At 45.3% G+C, this 21972-nt stretch overlaps 1 protein-coding gene and 1 pseudogene across 1 annotated transcript; both read left to right on the plus strand.

Annotated features, from left to right (window-relative positions):
• Nucleotides 1-16128: 16128 nt before the first annotated feature.
• On the plus strand, nucleotides 16129-18588 carry LOC136512090 (putative laccase-11). The gene is made up of 3 exons (XM_066506087.1): nucleotides 16129-16353; nucleotides 16539-16690; nucleotides 16777-18588. The coding sequence occupies exons 1-3, from the start codon at nucleotides 16240-16242 to the stop codon at nucleotides 18248-18250; spliced, it is 1740 nt and encodes a 579-aa protein (XP_066362184.1). The 5' UTR covers nucleotides 16129-16239; the 3' UTR covers nucleotides 18251-18588.
• Nucleotides 18589-19638: 1050 nt separating this feature from the next.
• On the plus strand, nucleotides 19639-21888 carry LOC136512043 (peptidyl-prolyl cis-trans isomerase FKBP20-1-like; annotated as a pseudogene).
• Nucleotides 21889-21972: the final 84 nt, after the last annotated feature.

Raw genomic sequence — 21972 nt, forward strand, 5'->3', positions numbered from 1 at the left:
CGCTCCGCCTCGCCTGACCCTTGGGTTTCGCGCTCAGCCTCGCCCACCCCAAGGCCATGAGCTCCACCTTGCCCAACCCTTGGGTTTGCGCTCTACGTCGCCCGACCCCGAGGCCGCAGGCTCTGCCTCGCCCGACCCCGAGGCCACGGACTCCGTCTCACTCGATGGAGACCCATGCCACCGCCAACCACTCTAGGTCCAAGTGTATGGGCCTGGGTCAAAGCTCTGACACCAGGGAGGAGACCAGCATGCCTCGATGTAACCCGCGGCCACGACGGGCCATACCCGAGGATTCACATCAGGAACAACGTCGGATGTACCGGTGCTGTTCTGCCTAACCCTCGTACAAACACTGGCAGGCGCGTCAGTTCACCACGACGTCCGCTAAGACGGAGTGGAGCACCATGACCGGCAGACGACGCCTGCAAATGACGCTAGTGACGAACAGGGCCACGACGTGGAGCCATCCCTGTTGACATCTACAGGGTTGGCGGGACCCGCATGAAGCATAAGAAGGACCTGGATATCCTGAAGGACTTCTTCTTTCTCTCTCGTTCCCCTCTCTTCCTTCGCTGTAACCCGTGCTTTCCCTTGGCCTATAAAAGGGAAAGCAGGGCGTCCCATGAAGCGGGCGACATCCGATCGAATCACCCCGATCCGATTCAAGCCAGATAAACACACAAGCACACGGCTGAGCAGCAACCGAGCTCTCGGCACCCGTTCACTCTTTCCACCAGAGACTTGGGACCCGTCCCTCTCTAGTCAGTTTGTAACCCCTACTACAAACTTTCGGTGCTAGTAACACGAGCAGCAGCGACGAACTGGACGTAGGGACATTCTGCCCGAACCAGTATAAACCTTGTGTCCTCTAAGCACACCATCTGAGCCAGACGCGTAATACTTAGAAATTTACTCGTTGGTGGTAACTCGAAACACCGACAGTCCCCCACAATTTTTTTGAATTCTTTGATCCTCTTGTAAATTTAAATTTTGAACCATTTGTACCTTGTTTATGGATCCTTAGTTGCCACTTTTGTCCTAAAACATCATCCTATTTAACAGAATGTTGCTCATGTTTGCTGGAGCCATTGTATTGTCTCAAACATTGATTAGGCGGCATCGTCATCACACCAATAGTCATTACAGCAAGCACTACAGAACAAACTATAGGGCCATCAATGACACCTGTGAACTTGTTGATCTCTGGGTTACTATTTAAGCCACTCCACCGCATTGTTGTCAATCATACTATGGGGGTGTTTAGATCCCTTCCAGTTTGGAAAATGGACACTGTAGCACTTTCGTTTGTATTTGACAAAAATTGTCCAATTATGGACTATTTAGGCTTAAAAGATTCGTCTCGTCAATTACGGGCAAACTGTGCAATTAGTTATTCTTTTTACCTATATTTATTGCTCCATGCATGTGCCGCAAGATTCGATGTGACGGGGAATCTTGAAAAATTTTGGATTTTGGGTGGGATCTAAACACCCCCTATGATCATATTTGTCTCTCCTTGTGATCAGATTCTCTCGGAGAGAAAAAAAAAATCTAAACTATGTGCTTTGTGCTGCTTGCGAGCTTCTCATGCATGTGCACCAAAAAAATCAAATTAACCAATATCCTATAACATGTCAAAAGTGGATATTCTTTTTATGGTTTCTCATAATTCTACAAAGTAAAATTGGTTGACTGGACTTGTTTTTCTCTCCTCGGTCGTCACTATGAAGTACATCAAATTTGAGCCATGATCATTATAATTGACAATCTATTTAGTTGTCCGGCTAGAAACATATGAGAAAAGAGTGGATCAATCATATTAATTAGGGCTATGTTGAAAGGACAATTTGAGATGGCAAGACTTAGAACATGGCGGCGAAGGAGCAGTGTGGGAATTTGGAGTGCTTAAATGATTCTTTTGAACATGGCAAAGCGTTGTCTCGGTGCAGGACGTCGTCAGGAGACGGTGCAAGCCTCATGGTGGCTTGTTGGGGTAGGGCAAAGGTTGAATGCTTGGGTGAAGGTTTTGGTGGTGGCTTGGCTGCACACCTTACTGATGGCAACACATGAAACAAACTAGTGGCGTGGAGTCTAGCGCCGGATGAAACCTCGTGCATTGTCCTTCGAGGTGATAATAGCGAGGTGTGAAGTCTAATGGCGGATGCGTCGATGCTTGTGTTTCTGTGTTATTTTACAAGGTAGCTCAGTAATCACTCCGTTGATTAGGGTGTGGTGCTGCAGCGGCACCGCGGCATAGAGTCATCACACTGTGCACAAAGTTGCCACACTCGGCGCTACTGATGCACGGGTACGGCGTTCATCCACTCGGGCCCGAGAACCTTTGGTGTTCCTCGTCCTGGGCCTGGGCACACGACCAACTCTTGGCCCAACAGTAGCAGCACAGTCCGGCACTGGAGTGGCGCCCGCGCAGTAGAGGCGTTGACACTTGACACCGCGCGCCCTCCACTTGAAGCCCAGACGCTGAACAAAATCAGAGGACAGCCGCACCACCAGGAACATCCGCGCGTCTATCCCCCTCCCTACAGAAGCCGGCGAGGAAGGTGATTTGCCCGACGGTTCTAGTTCCGGCGCCGCTGGTATGTACCAACCCGTTTCGCTGCCCTGTGCCAGTCAAAGTGAAATTAGCCGGCAAGGAAGGCTAGCGAGAATTCGTGCAGCTCTGCGCTCTAGACAGCAGTGCCCAGCACCGGCAATAGTCGAAGGCCGGCCCCGGCGAGAGATGGAGAACCTTGATCATCCTATGACTCTTGCACCATAGCCCGTACGAAGTGCCCCCGTCGGTGTAGCAGTTCCGGACGTCGAGCACCTCGAGGCGGGCAGGGGGCAGTGCTTGAGGAGCGCCCGCAGCGTGGGCGTCCGGAAGATGCCGCCCCTCAGCACAAGGCGCTCGAGCCTTGGGAGCTTCGTGATCACACTGTCGAGCCACAGGGTATGCCGGATACGTCCTGTCATATCTTTTTTGACCGGCAAGTATGCAATATATTAATATAGATATTATACATATGTATTTATAAAGGAAAAGAAAAAATACTCACCTGATCACACCATCATGGAAGCACCAAGTTAGAAGGCCTAGGAGGCGGCCCACACAGCAAGTACGTATACGCCTGCAAGATAGTTCACTATTGGCTTTTAGTGTTCTATAATCTGAAAGAATAGAAACATATGATTCTCAAACATCTAGGTTCTAAGGCACATATTGCAGCTCAATAGAGATACATTGGCTTTAAAAATCCTAAGGTTGCAATTAATTATAATATTGAGAAGTATTAAAAGAGTATTTTCTGCAATGAGTTTAGTGAAAACAAAGTTAAGAAATAAGATAGGAGATAGTCTTTTGGATAAGTCTAGTCACTTTCATTGAGCGAGATATTTTATTTGAAGTTGGTGAAAATGATATAATCAAGACATTTATGTCCTTTCGAAAGCGTCAAAAAAATAGTCAGAAAAATAGCATCGTAAGTCTCGGTTTCCCTTTTATGCCCATATTTCAATTATTGGTATAACTTTTGAACTATTTATACTATATTTAGTGGATGGTTTGAACTTAATTCATGAATTTAAGCCTTATTGTGTTACTTAGTGCATATGTATCGAATTATGTTGTTAATTTTATAATTATTACCGAATTGGTAAAATAGATTTACCAAATTGTATATAATTTTTTTAAGGCGTACCTTAAGCTTAAATCCTAGACTCGCCGCTGGTCGTCGGTATCGGCCTCCGGCAGGCACCACACCCCTCCGGCGCCACGTGGAGGCTCCTCCGTCAGCAAGGTAGGCGAGGAGGTGCCGGTCGAGGGGGCCGCGGAAGGACTCGCATGCCGCCAGCGCTGCGGTCCACCGTCCACGGCGGTGCGCGCCATCGCCAGCCGTCTAAACAGCAGGTCTAGGTCTTGGACGCGCTCCTCCTCGTCGCCCAAGGTGAGGTGGATGCTCCGCCGCAGCGTGGGCTCGTCGGACGCGACGCCACGGGGCGCACACGAGCCCTGCGCCCTGGAGGATGTCGAGCTGTGGCAGTCGGACGAAGATCTCCAACAGCACGTCGCGGGGCAGCGACGAAGCACAGTCTCGCGTCGTCTCTTCCATGCAATCAGATTGTTTGCAGATCGATCGTACATTGTTCTTCAGAAGAGAGGAGATTGCTTGCGATATATATATATGCATGTTTTGCCACCGTTGGTTGTTGATTGTAGGCCGATCGAATTTTCCTTGGCTAAAGTACGTACGTGTCCTGGCCGGATTCCAGTACTAGATAGCCAAGGAAAGGGCTTTAAATTAATTCTATTCTACGCTGATCAATCACGTGTTCACGTCTACTCCCCGTTCGCTCTCGAATCAATTCTTAGTGTAGGGAAACCCAATTTGGGTGATGGTCAGGGATTTTGATTATGGAAAGAAAAACTTGTGTAGAGAAATTGAGGGGAGAAATCAGATGGGCTGATCGAAGAGAGATAGAGAATACGTTTTGATGGTTGTGTGGCCGAGATTTCGATGGAATCCGAGCAAGCAACGTTGGAGGACAGCATCATGCCCAACACCAAGCTTCCTGTCGTTGTCTGCACCAGGAGCGAGATGCAGTCCACCGCCATCCATGGCACCAGGTGCATCAGAACTGAAAAATGAGAAAGACCCAGGAGTAAACACATTCAGAGCTCGACCAAAAACCCCGATTTGCTCCCTAGTGCCGATGACATCAAGACCTGGCTCTTAGCATTTTTGCTCTAGAAATTTTCCAGTAAAGGAATAATTTAATAAATGAGGTTCAACAGGAGAGGAATGGACCTCAGTATTTTCTGACTGAATGTTTCTTATTTGTTTCACCAAGACGGTGACTAACTGTCTGTTGTTCAATTGTAGCTTAAAAATATGAAGTTGCATAATGTGTTTCTACGAGTCGCCTATTAACCGGTACAATGCTTGGCTGTTTCCTTGCACCTATAGTTAATCACCTTTTTTTTAGGGGTATAGTTAATCACCTTTTTTTACCTTTGATTATTATGTACTGATGATTCATTCACTCATTTCTCTTGTTTCATTACTTCTTGTGGCAGATAATGAGATAGCTATCGTGTTTTCCCGTGGACAAAATGAATAAAGGTTTTTTGTGTTCTTGATCTGGCTTGTGGCAAGCATCTACCACTTGACTTACATACTATCAGCTGTCTTCGTTTCATACTATCAGCTGTCTTTTTTCCCCAAATGATGGGATGATCCTGCGTCGCAAGACGTTTTCTTTCTAACATAGTAAATGTATTATGGACATGTACTGCACCTTCAACGTGGCCGATCTTTTACTTTTGTGCGAAGATTCATCATATGAAGAATTCATCACTTCTCTAATTGAGTACTATCTAGCAGGCGTGCGGGCCTATTCATATGAACTCAGTGTTATTCAGTACATAGTTGTGGTTATGCAACCCTCGAATATGAAAACTAACGGAAAAGTGCTCTGCAACCATTGATTATATATGAAAACCAATGGAAAAGTGCTATGAGGGAAAACTAGAGGGCAAACCGTAATAAATCTCTTGCAGCAAAAACCCCACTGAGACTGGCATTAAGTGCTTTGACTTCTCCAAAAATGGTTAAGCCACGTTTTGGTGGCTTCAACATCTTGCCAAAAAGATGATGGCTTCACTATTTTTGTCTTGGTTTGACTTCAGAAGCCATTCCTGTATATGTTCGTTTGGTGGTGCTTTTGATTAAGCCGACCTAGAAGCCATAATAAAAGCCATGCCAAAGAGGATCTAATGCTTGCGAGAGGGATGCGATTTTACCCCTACCGCCGGTTTGTAGCTTTTATAGCCCTAAGTTGACATTATTTATACCAAAGCTTTTATTTAGGGCCGTGACATGCATACTGATTGGGGTTATACATTTTAATGTATCGTTTGTCAATTTTAAAATTCTAAAACACATATTTGTCCCTAGTTTACTACTTTTATACCATTTGTTGCCAACAGATTATGGTCGTTTTCCTCCTATTTTGTAGTTTCTATCGTTTTCCCCACATAGGTGCCATACACTCTTATATAATGACTAGATATGTGCTTATGCGTTGCACGGTGGCCACGAATTTTGTCCACGTCTACACGAAGGATTTGATCATTTTGCGAAAACAATAAAAAAACTATTAAACAATTTTGCATTGGCAACCTAAACTATTTCCAAATGCATTTATGCTTTTTCATTGCATTCAAAATAATTCACACATATGTCAATTCTTTTGGCGCATATCGAGTATGGCCCTGACATCAAGCCTCTTTCGTTCCGCACACGTAGATTTTATATTTCTAACTTTGAAGTTGACAATTTTCAAGCTTTCAAACTGACTTGGCGCAAACTGTCTATTGGTTATACATGCCCTTAGTCTTTTCAGGATTTATATTTCACGGCAATGACACCTTACACTCTTTTGTTGAAAGGAACTTAAGAAAATTTGAATTATAATTTTTGGATTTGATTTTGATATTATATAGATTTTATAAGTTTCAGTCAATTAAATTGTGCATTGTTCGGGAAGAAACAAGATACTAACAATACACTTTATTGGGAACCCTGAAGTCTATGTAAATCTTGAGATCAACTTTTAATATTCATTTGTTGTTTATATTTCTTTTTTTTTCACCTGGAACCAAATGAAAGAGGCAGAGAGACGAGGGCCATTGAGATGATGCTTGGCCCAATGCAATTCAGATCGTGCTAGTGGGCTGGGCTCGTGCTGCCGGCCGGCAATTGCTGATGGGTTGCGTACTTGCGTATTGTTTTCTGGGCACTCGTACTCGTATCAGACTCCAAGTTTTGACGATGTAGGTGCGCACACAAAAGAGTTGGACGAAAGTCATCCATATTTTCTAGGTGGTATATATAACAGATTAGGTCTGCAGCATCAATATTGATTTGGTGCCACAACACCTATAACAATTAGAGGGTTGCCCCGTATCATTTTCAGGTTACTATTAAAATACGTAACAGTACTAAATAAAAATAATACTCCTATTGTGTAATAGTCGCTTTAGTAAAAGATAGATAATACTAGATAGTATTGAATTATATTAATTATAATACTGACTACTATTAAATAAAATTATACTGAACTGATACATAAAGATTTCAATATTTTACTGAAACAAATAAAGAACCAAGTGAACTTTCAATAACAAATAAGAAATTTTGTCAAGAAAAGAATATCGGTAATGCTGGGTCCGTCCCCGCCCATCCAGACGCGTATCTCCCAAATACGCAGTGGACGGGCCCAACAACTCCCTCAAATCCCCTCGTTCGTTTCTAGTAAAGAAATATGCTCAGTCGCTTGCTCTTATCCGTTCGTCGCTTCTATCCACTCGCTTGCCGCCTCCGAGGAGCAGCGCTCGGCCACCGGACTGTCGCCCCTACCTACCAAGCGCGGCGCTCGGTCACCGGCCCTGCCGGCGAGGCGCAGTGCACAGCCACCGGACTGCCGGCCAAGCATGGCACGCGGCCGCCTATGAGCTGCTGCTACCCTCTCCCTCCCTGTCGCCTCGTGCAGTGCAGAGCCGCTGTCTCCGGCGAACTCCACACACCGACGAGCCTCCATTCTTTTAAGCAGCAAGGAGATGTTGCGATGTGCTGAAAACACATGCAACAAGAGTATGTTTTATGTGTTTCAGGTGTTTCATAGGTAGGATGTTGCAAAAGTAGATCAAGATATTGCATATGTTGCAATGGTTGTACACGTATATTGAAAAGGTTAGTTTCCAATGTTTCATCTGTGTTTTAAATGTATGTTGCAAGTGTGTTTTATCTGGATGTTGCATACGTTTCACACATATGTTGCAAGTGTTCATCTAGATATTGCGTATGTTCTGCAATGGTTTTCAACTGTTTTCTATGCGTTTTTTGCAAGTGTTTCAGAAGCATGTTTTCATGTGTTTCATCTGTCTTCAGACGTATGTTGCAAGTGTTGCGTCTCGATGTTTCAATGGTAAATCGCGTGTTTGCATCTCCCTCGTCGTTTTTCTGTTACCTCGCCTCGGTGTCTTTTCCTCCTCCGGGCGCTGGTTGGGCATCTGCCGCCCCCTACTCCTCTTCCCGATGTTGGTGACGTTTGGGGCGGCGCGGGAAACTTACGCCAGAAGCGGATGGGGAGGGCGCATGCGGTCCCTGTGCGGCATGCGCGTGTCGAAAAGCGGAGGGAGCATGGGCGGGAAGCGAGTGGGGCTCGGGTGTCCAGATGGGGAGGGCGTAGGCGGTCCCTGCGCAGCATGCGCGTGCCAAAAATAGAGGGGCACGGGCGGGAAGCGGGATGGGGCTCGGGTGTCCAAACGTGGAGGTGCGGACGGAGACGTGGGCTCCTACGTGTGCGCGGACACGCGTGAATGGAGCAGGGAGTCCGGAAACGGACATCTATCCGGACGTCAGGACCCTATCAAGGGAAAGAAAATCCTAGATCGGTGGGCAGCAGCAGCCTGGCCCTAGCCCAGACCGACGGACGTAAACCGTCTCCATCCGACTATCCGAGGTCGGAGCCACCCCTGTGAACGAGGTGGACCGAACCAAACAAGGCCACGTGACCAGGAGTTCAGAAGCACTGCAGGACTACTGCAATTCCACTGTTGTAACCGGCCGTGATCCTATATAGCGTAGCCCATGCACAACGCCACAACCCGACATGACACTGTTATAACCGGCCCGTGGTCCTATATAGCGTGGCCCATGCACAACACCACAACCCGATATATCCAGAGATTTTAGGAACAAATCTCCTTCAAACACTAAAACCGAACATTATATCCTGAACTCTAAAAACCGTCCAATTACCTTATTCTTGGTTTGTCTTTTTAGTTAAAAAAATAAGTAAATACTAGATAATATTTTTAAACCGCAGAAATATCTCTAAGATTTAAAAAAAATAAAAAAATAAAGATAGGCTGTGATACAAAAATCCAAAGAAAATATTTAAAGCTCATAAAAATATCACGAGATGCTTAAAAATTAGATATAGCTCCAGGAAAGTGGAAAAATATCAAAAAAATCTAGAAATTACACAAAATATTCGCATTGATATGAAATGTGTTTTGGAAGCTTTTCGAAGCAAAAACCATAATATGCAACCAGCACTAATGCATAGCATCATTCAACATTAAAGTATGCTGCGCTCATGCTGGTTGCATCTTATATTTTTGCTATTCAAAGTTTTTAAAACATGTTTACACATCGCTAGAATGTTTTGGAAAAAGATTAGCTCTTTTTTTTGGATATTTTTCTATTTTCCTAGAGAAAATCTAGTTTCTTGACGTTTCTAAAGATGTTTTCGGGAGCTCCAAATATTTTATTTGAATTTGTCTTAACGCAATCTATCTCTAGAATTTTTTCAGAATTTTTAAAGGCTTAGAGACATGCATTTTCTATGGTTTAAAAACCATATCAAGTATCTACCGGCTTTTTTAACCAAAAAGGGGGGGAAAACAGCCTTCAAAACCCACTTGAAACCAGGTCAGAGAAGTGATTTGAACGGTTTTGAGATCCTACAACCAGTGCTAAAGTTCCAACTTCCAAGTTCCAAGCCAGGAGGTAGCTGTAGCCTTGGAGACGGTCAGTTTCGGTGCGTTCGGTCGCTGCAGATTCTGCACCGGCGGCCGGTCAAGTTGGTAGCTGGCCTTCCCCTTCGGATGACACATCTTTGCATGCACACGGCTTTCCAAATCCACTATGTTCCGAACGTTTCCGTTACGAAATAACTGTAGGCACCCACACAAGCGTCCATGTGCAGCGTGAGCCATGCGTTGTTGATTTTGGTCATTTTACTGTTAGTATATATATAGTTTCAGGATAGAGAAATGCCATCTTCTGACGTTCTGGATTAAAACTACCATGCATCCTGCCACCCAAATTTACCACTGTTAATGACACTGTGTGTGACGCAGCCCTAGGTGTCTTCTTTTCAGAGATCAGGTTCGCAGTGTCATTTCTCAAATTTTACCACTGTGATTTTTCTTTCTAGAACGTGATTATGCTCGCAAATGAAGTGTAGCTGTCCATGCGGCCGGCCGGCCGGTGCCAGGTAGTTCTCTTCGCGTTCTTTATGTTAATGATGGTGGCAGCTTCTCTCTTGAGCGATCATATCAGTTATCAGCAGCTTCTCTTGATCTGAGCTGATGGCAACTTAACACTGACCAAGATTGTAGTTTAGTGGAGTACTGACTGGGTTCCAGCCGTAAAAGGCTTGGGCTTGACGCCTGAACCGTCGAGTTGGTTAGCTCGATGCATGCTCCGGCAGATGGCCACAAGAATAACTCGGTCGAGAAGTGCAGCGCAAGTGCCCAACCGCTCTCTCCATTACTCCAAACGCCGCCGTTCCGAAACCACGAGGTGGTGAGGCTAGGCTCGGCTAGCCTAACGACTAACGAGACGATGCTTCGGCTTGAAGCCACCAGATCGAATGCAAACGCCGGCCGGTCGGCAGCCAACCCGCGGTTTACGTTGCAACAAACAGGACTGTAATGTTAATTTGTCACATCGTAACCGGCGTTGAATATTTGGCGCTGTTCTAGCTACTACGTGCAGATCCCAGTGTGGTGCAAACCACGAACACAGTGAACGTCTTAATTTCCTTGTATGGATTGTTTATTTTTATCAAGATTCAAGAAGCATATTTCTTTTTCTTTTTTTTGTTCGGGCAAGAAATATATCTCTTTGAACGAAGATGATTCCATGTTTACCCCTACGATCTTGTTGCACTGTATTTGTTTTGTATCATTGGGAATTTTCTTCAACTTAGCACGTGCACTCACATTTTTTACTACTTCATTCATTGGTAGGAGATCAATGTGACAGTCGACAGTAAGACTCTTGTGACTTCGTAAATCTTAAAATCTGTTAATGTGGTCTTTTAGCATGTGTTTTGTATGGGGATAAGATGCGATGAGATGATCATGTCCCTGTTTTTTTTAAATGGAACTATCCTATTTCGTGTTTGCTTGAAAGGGATGGATTCATCCTAGTTTTTGTTTGGTCAAAGGGACGAGACCAAATGGGATGGACGGCATTTCCACAGCTTTAGCTGTGGGGGACTCATCTGTTATCCATGGGACCTCCCCTGTTATGAAAAATTCATAAAGCAACGTCATAAATTTGTATCTAAATTACCTGCATATGCTACAGTGAAAGATAAATTTATATAGCCCCCTAAATTTATATTTAAATTACTCACCTCTACCATTATGAAAGATAATGCAAATTAGCCCTTAAAATTTCCTTTAAATTATCCAAGACTACCATTATAAAACATAATACAAACTAACCCCCTTAGTTTGTATCTAAATTACCCAAACCTATCATAATAAAAATAAACTTATGTCCCTCTATCATTATAAAAAAACATAAATAATTTCCCCTAAATAACATCTAAACTACAAACTTCTACCATTATAAAATATATTTTAATGTGGCCCTTAAATTTAATTTTAATTCCCACCTCTAACATTATGAATGGTAATATAAAAAATAACCATTAATTTGCATCTAAATTACCACATCTACCATTATAAAAGAGCCTAAAATATCGCTTGATCGGCATCCAAATTACCAAATAAAGCTATTATGAGAAGGAATTAAATAATCATAAAGCGCTCTATATATGATCCTAAAGTATCCAGATTTATTGTTAAACTAGAAGTAAATAGAAATGGTATATGTCATTGTCTATATCAAATACATATACATACACGTAGGATCTCTGGTATGCCTAGAGGGGGTGAATAGGCCTGTAAAAATTTAACTTAAACCGAAATCAAATTCATCCGCGACACTGCCGCTCTATGGCGCGCGGCACTACCACACCTGAAGGAGAGATTAGTTCATAGTTCAAAATCTACCCAACGAAATTTAGATAGGGTAAATTTCTTATCTTCCTGCAGGGTGGTAGATCACAGATTGACAACTGAAAGTGGTGGGAACACCACACACAAGTAGATCGCCTCGATTCTAGAAATCACCTCAACAACAACCAGAACACAAGTGAAACAACACAAGCACAAGATGACACAATGATTTATTCTATGGTTCAGCTCGCCACCAAGGCTTGCTTATGTCCATGTTGTTGAGGTATACCACTAAGGCTTAGGATTTGTAACCCTACCTCGTTCTCAAGTTAAGAGAGTGAACTCTTGAGATGGGGGTGATTTTACTTACTGCGAGAGGTGGTTACAAACCTTCCGGGGCTCCCACACAAGTTGACAAGCTCCACGGGCGACGCTCTAGCCGGCTAGGAGCCAAGCTCCAAGAGTAACAAACACAACCACCGGCTAAGACGTGAACCAAGTGCTCTTTAGAGTTTAGGAATCAATGGAGATGCTTTCTTATCAAGATTTGGACCCTTATCCCTCAAGGATTGATGGAGAAATCAATGGATTTGCTTAGAGGCTTGAGGTCAACAATGGAGTGAGAGAGAGAGAGAGAGAGCTTCTGCTCTGTTTTGAGTGTGCTGAAGTGAGAAAGAAGGGGGCATGTTGGTTCGTTTGTCTATCTATGTGTATATACCATTGGGAAAGAAAGGGAAAGGTATATATACCTCTAGGCCCCAACGGTCACTTAAATCGTAGATAGTCGTTTGGGAGAAAAAAATGTATATATACCCCCAGCCCCCAACAGACATTTCACCCAAGAGGTCGGGTGAGACGAGGTCCATGGCCTTGAGGTCGAGCGAGACGAGGCCGCCACCAAAGGGTCGGGCGAGCCGGACCCCGCGACCAAAGGGTCGGGCAAGACGAAGCTCGCGACCAAAGGGTCAGGCGAGCCGGAGCCCGCGACCTAGGGGTCGGGCGAGACGGAGCCCGCGACCAAAGGGTCGGACGAGACGGAGCCCGCGACCTTGGGGTCGGACGAGACAGAGCTCGCGACCAAAGGGTCGGACGAGACGGAGCCTGCGACCTTGGTGTCGGGCGAGACGGAGCCCGTGACCAAAGGGTCGGACGAACCGAAGCCCACACCCAAGGGGTCGGGCGAGTCGGAGCTCGCACCCAAGGGGGTCGGGCGAGTCGGAGCTCGCACCCACAAGACAGTAAGGATAATAGTGAAGTGTAGACTGTCTTGGCTGTGAATCTGAGGATGCATGTGGTTGTTTGAGCACTTGGTAGCACAGATTAGTTTAAGCATTGTGCCCTCCTTTATAGTACGGCTTTTTCTATACTCAAATTCAATATATAAAAGAATTTAAACCTCATTTGAGTTTGAAGCCATCTATATTTGTAGTTGGGGGCTCCTCCGTTTTGTGTAGCATCCTCGAATATAAATTCCCTGCTTGCCATCTTGATAAATATCATTAGTTCTCTAATTACGAGGTCATTATCATAAAAACTCATAATTAAGGCTTGATTGCATTTTCAATACATATATGACATATCAGTGGAATGACACAGATAATCCATTTTAAATTATCTATAACAATAAACTTTGTAAGTAGTTACTTTAGATAATTGTTAACATTTGAATTGAAATATTATGATATCAATACTGGTAATTTAACCATAAGAATTTACTTTTTTATAAAACAATACTATTATACATATATTTCTTTGATAGTGCCATGGTGCATCCCTGAATAACTGTTTATGTTAGTATAGTAACTAAAACATAGTCTAAGACCTATAATCCATTCTTTTATGAAAACCTAAAAGGATATTTTTGAATAAAAGATACAATAAACACTGGATTTTATGCTTAACACGTGGATAAAAAATTACAAATACTAATAAGATCACATGTTGAAAGCCAATATAGGATGCAACAAGAACCGAGCTAATGTTTCAACTAAATACAAATTAAAAAACCCACAAAGGTACAATGCAAAGGAAGAAAACACATGCAATGTGATTGATAAATTTCTTACAACCCGATAGAGAGATTATAAAGTATCTAAATTAGTATTGTATTAGGAAATGAAGAGAGGGTAAAGGCAATCAATTTTGATTAGTTGTACATATAAATTTATTTACAAAACTTTTAATATATTTATTTTGATTGGTTGATCGGACAGTGGATCAAATTTGTCAACAATCATCTTTTTTCATTTGACTAACACAAGGGAAAACATTTTTTACATTTGAGTTTTTCACATTCATACAAATACTTTCAGAAAAGTAAGAGTTGCTGATTAAATATATACGTTACTAAACAACCCTTAGATACTTTTGGGAATGTATATATTACTACTAAGTACTAAGCATGCATGGAGAGAAGGGGTGGGGGTTCTCTCACCTTAAAGCAATAATAGATAATAGATGTAGTGTTCATTCAGATGCGTACTAGTTGTTGGTCCCCTAACCTCCATGGCCTCCCTTGGCTCCCAAGACAGAGCAAGCAGGCATAATGAAACACTTTTCTCGGGGCCCCATCCGCCAAAAAAGGATTTATCAGATCGCAAGGTGGCATGCATATCCGATCTGGCAGGAAACTCCACTGCAATCCAAATCCAATGAAGCTGAAGCAACACCTCAGCACCCCACACACAAGCTTCGATTTTTCCCCTTGTTGTTTTCCAACAGTGATTCTAATCAATCTTGGTTTGACAAATCCCATGGATGATAAATGATGGGAGAAGAAAAGCTGTGCAGACTGCAGAGAAAAGACATGGATTGACCCTGTGCGGGCCATGGTTAACTTGAGAAGTTCACAAAGAAAGATGCATGCAGATTGGTCATTGCCTCATTGGTCATGCAGCAGCCAGCTTTCACATGTTGAGTTCAGAAGTGATACTCCACCACATTACATGCATTATTACGGTTGGGGGCACAGCACAATTATGAGATTATCATGTGTATTTTCAATGATTCGTGACATGCAACAGGGTAAGACCTGGAATCGTTTGTCCACATTCGAAAGATAGGGAAAATGCTGCGTACGTATTATATAGACCCACCTGCAGGTAGATCATCTTTGCATGCAATTAATACTGGTATGCTACAATACTTTTTCTGTTCAAGAATACAATACATACTTTTGTTGTGGCTGCTCTCCAAAGTTATATTTTTACCATAATTATTTTCTCACAAGATCTGTACTATCATTTGTTGCTACATAACCGATATGATTAAACACATCTGAAATTTCGATCTAGTTTTCTAAATTTCTATGTGTTGTTGGTCAAAACAAACAAAAAAGTATGATTTTTTTAAATAAAATAACACATGTAATTTTTGAAAAAGGAAAGAGCGTGTCGTGTGTTCATGCAGACAAACAAAACTTGTAGTTTGGGCATTGGCACTTGGTGATGAGTCAACTAACCAACCTATCTGGTAGTAGTAACAATATTGCGTGAGCTCAGCCTCTCATAGGACCTATTTGGCACAGCTCACAACAGCTTTATAAGCTGTTGTGAGCTGTTTTATTTATCAAGCACTTATTTACAAAATAGTTTCAGTTGTTTTTCTCCCTCTTTCACAAAGACATGAGTTGGGATTAAGCTAAAAAAATAGCTTATCTTAGCTTTCTCCCTCATTTCTCTCTCCCATCTATGTATGAAGTTGTTGGTGAAGCTGTTTTGCCAAATAAATTTTCCAAAACAACTCAGTTGCACCTAGAAAGTTACTTATAAAGTTGTTTTCCAAAAAAAAACAAGTTTACTAGTGAAGTTGAGCTGTGTGAAACAGACCCATATTTTACCTATATAAGCTTAACTGAAAAACTCTACGCACCTTTACGTGAAAACGATATTGATATTTCCACGACATGAGGCCTGCATTTTGGTGAGAGCTACCTAATCTAGCTACTGCTAGCTAACAGAACAGTAAAAATAGGCATACAAATGCAAAATGAAATGAATAAACATACATATATTCCTCTGGACCTCTCCAAGCGTTAGTTTCTGATGTTTCTAAATTGATTGAATCTAATCACAACTTGCGTCGATTGCACCGTTCGATCGATGGATGCAACCACTCGCAGAAGCCGCGAGGGAAAGGAGCGAGCAAGAGTGGCCCGGTCGCAAATTTTCTATGTACACCCACCAACCCCAGCCAACCACTATCGCTCTGTGACTTCCTACCATGCACGGCACCAGGGAGCGAGCATGCGCAAACCGGCCGTTGTTTATATAGCCACTCGAGCCCTACTCATGCCACTCACCACCAAGCCAGTTAGATCGATCTCTCTTTCTCTGATCTTTCTTGCTTGCTTCAGAGATTGATCGATAGATCGTTCACAGCTAGCTAGCTGATCGAGCAAAGCGAGAACGAGAGCAATGGCCGGCGGTCGTCGTCTCTCCCCTGCGTGCCTCTTTCTCGCCGTCGCCCTCGTGGTCCTCGTTGCCTTGCCGGAGCTCGCCGCCGCCCGCACCCGCCGCTACACGTTCAATGTACGCATCCAGCCGGTGTCGTCTAATAATGTGCAATGCAGTCTAGCTAGTAATCTATCGTCACATATATATGTGTGTATCAGGCGTGCTTCGCTAGCTTCTTTGCTTGCTAAATGTTTATTTGAGTGTCTCAGACAGGCACACAAGTTAGTTAGTTCACAAATGGCCGCCCTTGCTTTTTGCAGGTGACGATGGCAACGGTGACGCGCCTGTGCGTGACGAAGAGCATCCCCACGGTGAACGGGCGGTTCCCGGGACCGAAGGTCGTCGTGCGCGAGGGCGACCGCCTCGTGGTGCAGGTCCACAATAACATCAACAACAACGTAACGTTCCACTGGTATGTCCCATCTGCGTGTGTCCGATCGTTGCTTGACGCAACCGCCGGCGCTTACTTGCTCGCACCACCATCCGCATGCATTGCAGGCACGGCGTCCGGCAGCTGCGCAGCGGGTGGTCGGACGGCCCGTCGTACATCACGCAGTGCCCGATCCGGCCCGGGCAGAGCTACGCCTACGACTTCCGCATCGTGGGGCAGCGCGGCACGCTGTGGTGGCACGCGCACTTCTCCTGGCTCCGCGCCACGCTCTACGGCCCGCTCCTCATCCTCCCGCCGCGCGGCGTCCCCTACCCGTTCCCCAAGCCCCACACAGAGGTCCCCCTCATGCTCGGTGAGTGGTTCAACGCGGACCCGGAGGCCGTGATCAAGCAGGCGCTGCAGACCGGCGGGGGCCCGAACGTCTCCGACGCCTACACCCTCAACGGTCTGCCTGGGCCGACCTACAACTGCTCCGGCGCCAGCGACACGTTCAAGCTCCGGGTGCAGCCCGGCAAGACGTACCTGCTGCGGCTCGTCAACGCGGCGCTCAACGACGAGCTCTTCTTCGCGGTGGCCAACCACACGCTGACGGTGGTGCAGGCGGACGCCAGCTACGTCAAGCCGTTCACGGCCGACACGCTGGTCATCTCGCCGGGGCAGACCATGGACGTGCTCCTCACCGCTGCCGCCAGCCCTTCCTCGCCCGCCGCCGCCTTCGCCATCGCCGTCGCGCCCTACACCAACACGGTCGGCACGTTCGACAACACCACCGCCATCGCTGTCCTCGAGTACGACGGCGCGCCGCAGCAGAGCGCGCTCCTGAGCCTCCCGCGCCCCGCGCTGCCGCTGTACAACGACACGGGCGCGGTGACCAACTTCTCGGCTAGGTTCCGGAGCCTCGCGAGCGCGCAGTACCCGGCGCACGTGCCGCGGACGGTGGACCGGAGGTTCTTCTTCGCCGTCGGTCTCGGCTTGGACCCGTGCCAGAGCCGGGTGAACGGGACGTGCCAGGGCCCCAACGGCACCAGGTTCGCGGCGTCCATGAACAACGTGTCCTTCACCATGCCCCGGACCTCGCTCCTCCAGGCGCACTACCAGCGGCGGTACAGCGGCGTGCTCACGGCCAACTTCCCCGCGGCGCCGCCGGTGCCGTTCAACTACACCGGCACGCCGCCCAACAACACGTTCGTCACGCACGGCACCAGGGTGGTGCCGCTCAACTTCAACACCACCGTCGAGGTGGTGCTGCAGGACACCAGCATCCTGGGCGCCGAGAGCCACCCGCTGCACTTGCATGGCTACGACTTCTTCGTCGTCGGCCAGGGGTTCGGCAACTACGACGCCAACAACGACACCGCCAAGTACAACCTCGTCGACCCCGTGCAGCGGAACACCATCAGCGTGCCCACCGCCGGCTGGGTCGCCATCCGCTTTGTTGCCGACAACCCCGGCGTGTGGATCATGCATTGCCACCTGGACGTGCACCTGAGCTGGGGTCTGGCAATGGCGTGGCTCGTCAACGACGGGCCGCTGCCGAACCAGAAGCTGCCGCCTCCGCCGTCCGATATCCCCAGGTGTTGATACACTCACGTGCAACTTCGTTTTGTGGCGGTAGCGGGATGCATGGATTCAATCGATCGATTGGCCCGTGGAATACCCCATTTTGTGATGATGTCTGATTTTGTTGCTGCACTGTTTTGGAGACATACAAGATCGGTAAAAACAAGTTTATTGGGTGGTGTGTTGTTGCGTGATTATTCTTTTTTTATGATTCTTTGATTACACCTTTTGTTTTCATGCTGGACATTGTTAGTGTGTACAGTGTATAAGGTATATATACGACATATAATGTATCAGCCAACCACTGGATCAGCTAATGATTCTTTTTATCAACATCAGACTGTGCTTTGCAATTGCCACCTTCACACTCCCAGGATTGCTTCCTGCTTAATGAAACAGAAATGCTATACAACACACATGTGTTTTAGTATAAAAAAACACGTGGATTTTCTCTCTCTCTCCCTCTCTCTTTTCAACTGTCTCCCTCGTCGGTTTCGGTACAGCAACGACGACGGCGAACCCTCCGGTGAAACTCCGGACCCACAGCTGGGGCCTGGTTGGGGCCCAACCTTCCAGCAGGCGACACCTGCTGTCGTCGGATCCATCCTGTGCCCGATCTTCCCGGGTCCTGGTCCAACTGGGGGTGCCACACGCAAGCAAGGCCCACTGCTGAGGGAGGTGCAACGTTGACTGCATTCGTCACGCCGGTTTCGCTTGTCCTCTTGTCCTTGCATAGAAAAAAATTGTTTCTTGTGATATGTGGATCTGTGATCTTGTGATTTGTGATTGTCTAGAGGTAAAAGAAGGCTGGAGGTAGAAGGAGGATGGAGGTAGAAGGAGGATGGAGGTTGTTGGATCTTAATTTTATGGTGTAAAAAAATTCATGTGTTGATATTGCATAAAACACATAGTTATTGGGTAGACAGACTCTAATGAAATACGGGCATAACGCCTGATCGAGAAAAAAATTGCCACCTTTGCACTCTCACGATTTTCAACAACAAAAAAATGTTTCCATGTGTGGAATCTGACAATCTGTGATCATTGGTTATCACTGATGTATCTCTTATTAAAAATCAATGTTGTACTAGCCATCGGCAGTGTCCCATGGAGATTGTAAAAAGAAATTGTAAAAGAAATGTGTGAAAAAAAACTACGGCGCAGAAGAAGGCCCGTGCGGGTGCGCTCTCCCTGGGCCGAATAACCCAGACTGGCCCGGCCGTCCGCCGCATTCCCCATTCCTTCACATTGGACCCGCGTGTTTGTGTCCGTCTCTCTCCACCCTCTCGCTCTCCGACGAGGCGACGACTGGTGGGCCGCCGCCGCCGCCGCCGCTGCACTACGCCAAGTTCTGAGGCCTTATCGCTCACTTCGCCAGCGGCGAGCAAACCACCAGGTATTCCCACCGCTTATCTTCCCTTCCTGCTTTGCGAAGCCGAGCGCCCAAACCCTAACCTAACGCTACTTGGCTATTCGATGTCTCCTAACTTCGAACTCTTAGCAAAAATTATCGGGTGTACACGTGAACATCCACCTGTCCCTTTGCTGGGTCCGCCCCTGCCCACTTAAATTCAATTATGATATTTAATCCGTTGACGATTGCCTCTCTGCAAGTCGTGTGTTGCAATATCTATTCTGTGAAACCAAGAATATCTGTAATCAACCTAGAGAAGCCAAAAAAATTCAGATGATTGGTGGCAGTGGCTATTCTTCCTTTGCAATTAGTTGTGCCTTGTAGCTAGATCTAGATTGGTCCAACCAGAATATTCTAATGCTCTTGTATTGCTCTTTCTGAATTTCCCTTGGGCAGCTAAGGTCATGGCAGAGACGATAGATCTATCAGGGGATGGAGGTGTTCTTAAGACAGTAGTCCGGAAAGCAAAAGACGATGATGCTATAGAGCCATCTGAGAGCCTGCCCTTAGTTGATGGTATGGTACTACTGTATATATCTTGTGTTTTGAGCAAGCGTTGCATAAGCAAATCTTTTATTTCTTCTGTTTGATTGGGCAATAGACAGTAACTGAGTTTTGATATGCTCTCCTCTTTGTTAAGTGTTAACTCGTTCTAGTACTTGATTCACCTTCTCTGTCCTCAGCTAACTGCTGCATGCATTTTTTTTATGTTGTAAAGTGAACACCTGCTGTTGCATATTGCCACGATTGACGGTAAAATAATTTCAAGATTTCAGATACTTGTCCCGAATAAAGTCATACAAATATGAACATTTATCTTTTTACCTTGTCTATAGTTCATTATGAAGGTACACTTGCTGAGACTGGTGAAGTTTTTAATACCACCCATGAAGACAACTCTATTTTCTCATTTGAAGTTGGACAAGGGGGCTGTCATCAAGGCATGGGATATAGCCTTAAGAACTATGAAGGTTTGTAAATGTTTGAGTTTCTGGTATGGTCTTCACCATCTCTGTGTAACATGGTTGGGCATATCCAAAAATTGAAGGCTTGCGAGGTTGCAAAAATTACATGCAAGTCAGAATATGCATATGGAGCTGCAGGCTCACCACCAGAGATACCTCCTAAGTGAGTTCCTCTATCACACTATCTTTGAATTGGTAACTTGAGTTTCCCCAATTTAATAATGTTGGTAACTGTTGGTTCTTTGTCTATGTAGTGCAACACTTATTTTTGAGGTGGAGCTAGTAGCTTGTAGGCCAAGGAAAGGTTCAAGTGTGGGCAGTGTATCTGATGAGAAAGCCAGACTTGGAGTAAGACATTTCCTAATGTTCCATCCTTAACATTTAGCACAGAAAAATTCAGTTATTATACGATTTAGCACGACAGCACATGTGTCCTCGAGTGAGCTCTTGGTGACAATGTAATATTAAGAGATAGAAATCAAAATGTTGTATCCACCTTGCAATCAAATATAGTTTGTTCATTTGATCAGAGTTCAAGAAGTATATAATGATCATAAAGTAATTAGATACATAAATCTGGGCAGGGAACTTAAGAAGCAACGAAAGCTAGCTGCTGCTACCAAAGAAGAAGAGAAAAAGAAGAGGGAGGAAGCAAAAGCTGCTGCAGCAGCCCGGGTACAAGCAAAGCTTGACCTTGATGCGAAGAAGGGGAAGGGGAAGGGAAAAGGAAAGGGAAAATAGATTACGACGTTGCTGCTGACTATTGTAACCTAGCAAATAATTATGTGGGAGCATCCTGAAACTGCTTCGTCACTTGCTGGCTACTGTGCTTGATGTTGTACCCTTTGCCCCTGTCTGGTATGTACTGACGTATCGAAAAGAGCTTAGTATAAATAATATTTGGTATCTATGTAGATCACGAATCTTATCGTATGCATTACAGATTGGCGTGGCTGCTGATATGGGATAGCATGTCTGATTTGGGATGACATGTTGGTCAGTTCGTGTTCGATAGACTAGCTGCATGTTTTGTACATTAATGTCAATTATTGGAACCGCAGAGTGTGTTAAAATAGTCCACATAGTAAATATTGGAACTGCACAGTGTTAAAATAGTCTACATAGGTAGCCTTTCTGGGACCAGGATTCCCTATTTTCATTTACAAGGCAAATATGTACTTATGTCCAGACAGCATCCCCAGGGGTTAGGATTTACACGGAAACTCGTGAGTCAGGCAGCCCTCAATCAACAAGCTCTCCGGACGCGGACGGGGCAGAACGCACCAATGTGTAGTGCTATATATAGCTCAAGCATGTAAAAGTACATCAGATGTCACATTTCATTATAAACAAATGTACACAAA

This window comes from Miscanthus floridulus, chromosome 16 (assembly GCF_019320115.1).
Source record: "Miscanthus floridulus cultivar M001 chromosome 16, ASM1932011v1, whole genome shotgun sequence".
Classification (NCBI taxonomy): domain Eukaryota; kingdom Viridiplantae; phylum Streptophyta; class Magnoliopsida; order Poales; family Poaceae; genus Miscanthus; species Miscanthus floridulus.

Excerpts from the sequence above, each read along its gene's own strand:
- LOC136512090 (XM_066506087.1), top strand. The coding sequence starts at position 16,240 with ATGGCCGGCGGTCGTCGTCTCTCCCCTGCGTGCCTCTTTCTCGCCGTC. Across the intron at positions 16,354-16,538 it reads CCCGCCGCTACACGTTCAAT|GTGACGATGGCAACGGTGAC; the intron begins GTACGCATCCAG and ends TGCTTTTTGCAG. Across the intron at positions 16,691-16,776 it reads AACAACGTAACGTTCCACTG|GCACGGCGTCCGGCAGCTGC; the intron begins GTATGTCCCATC and ends CATGCATTGCAG.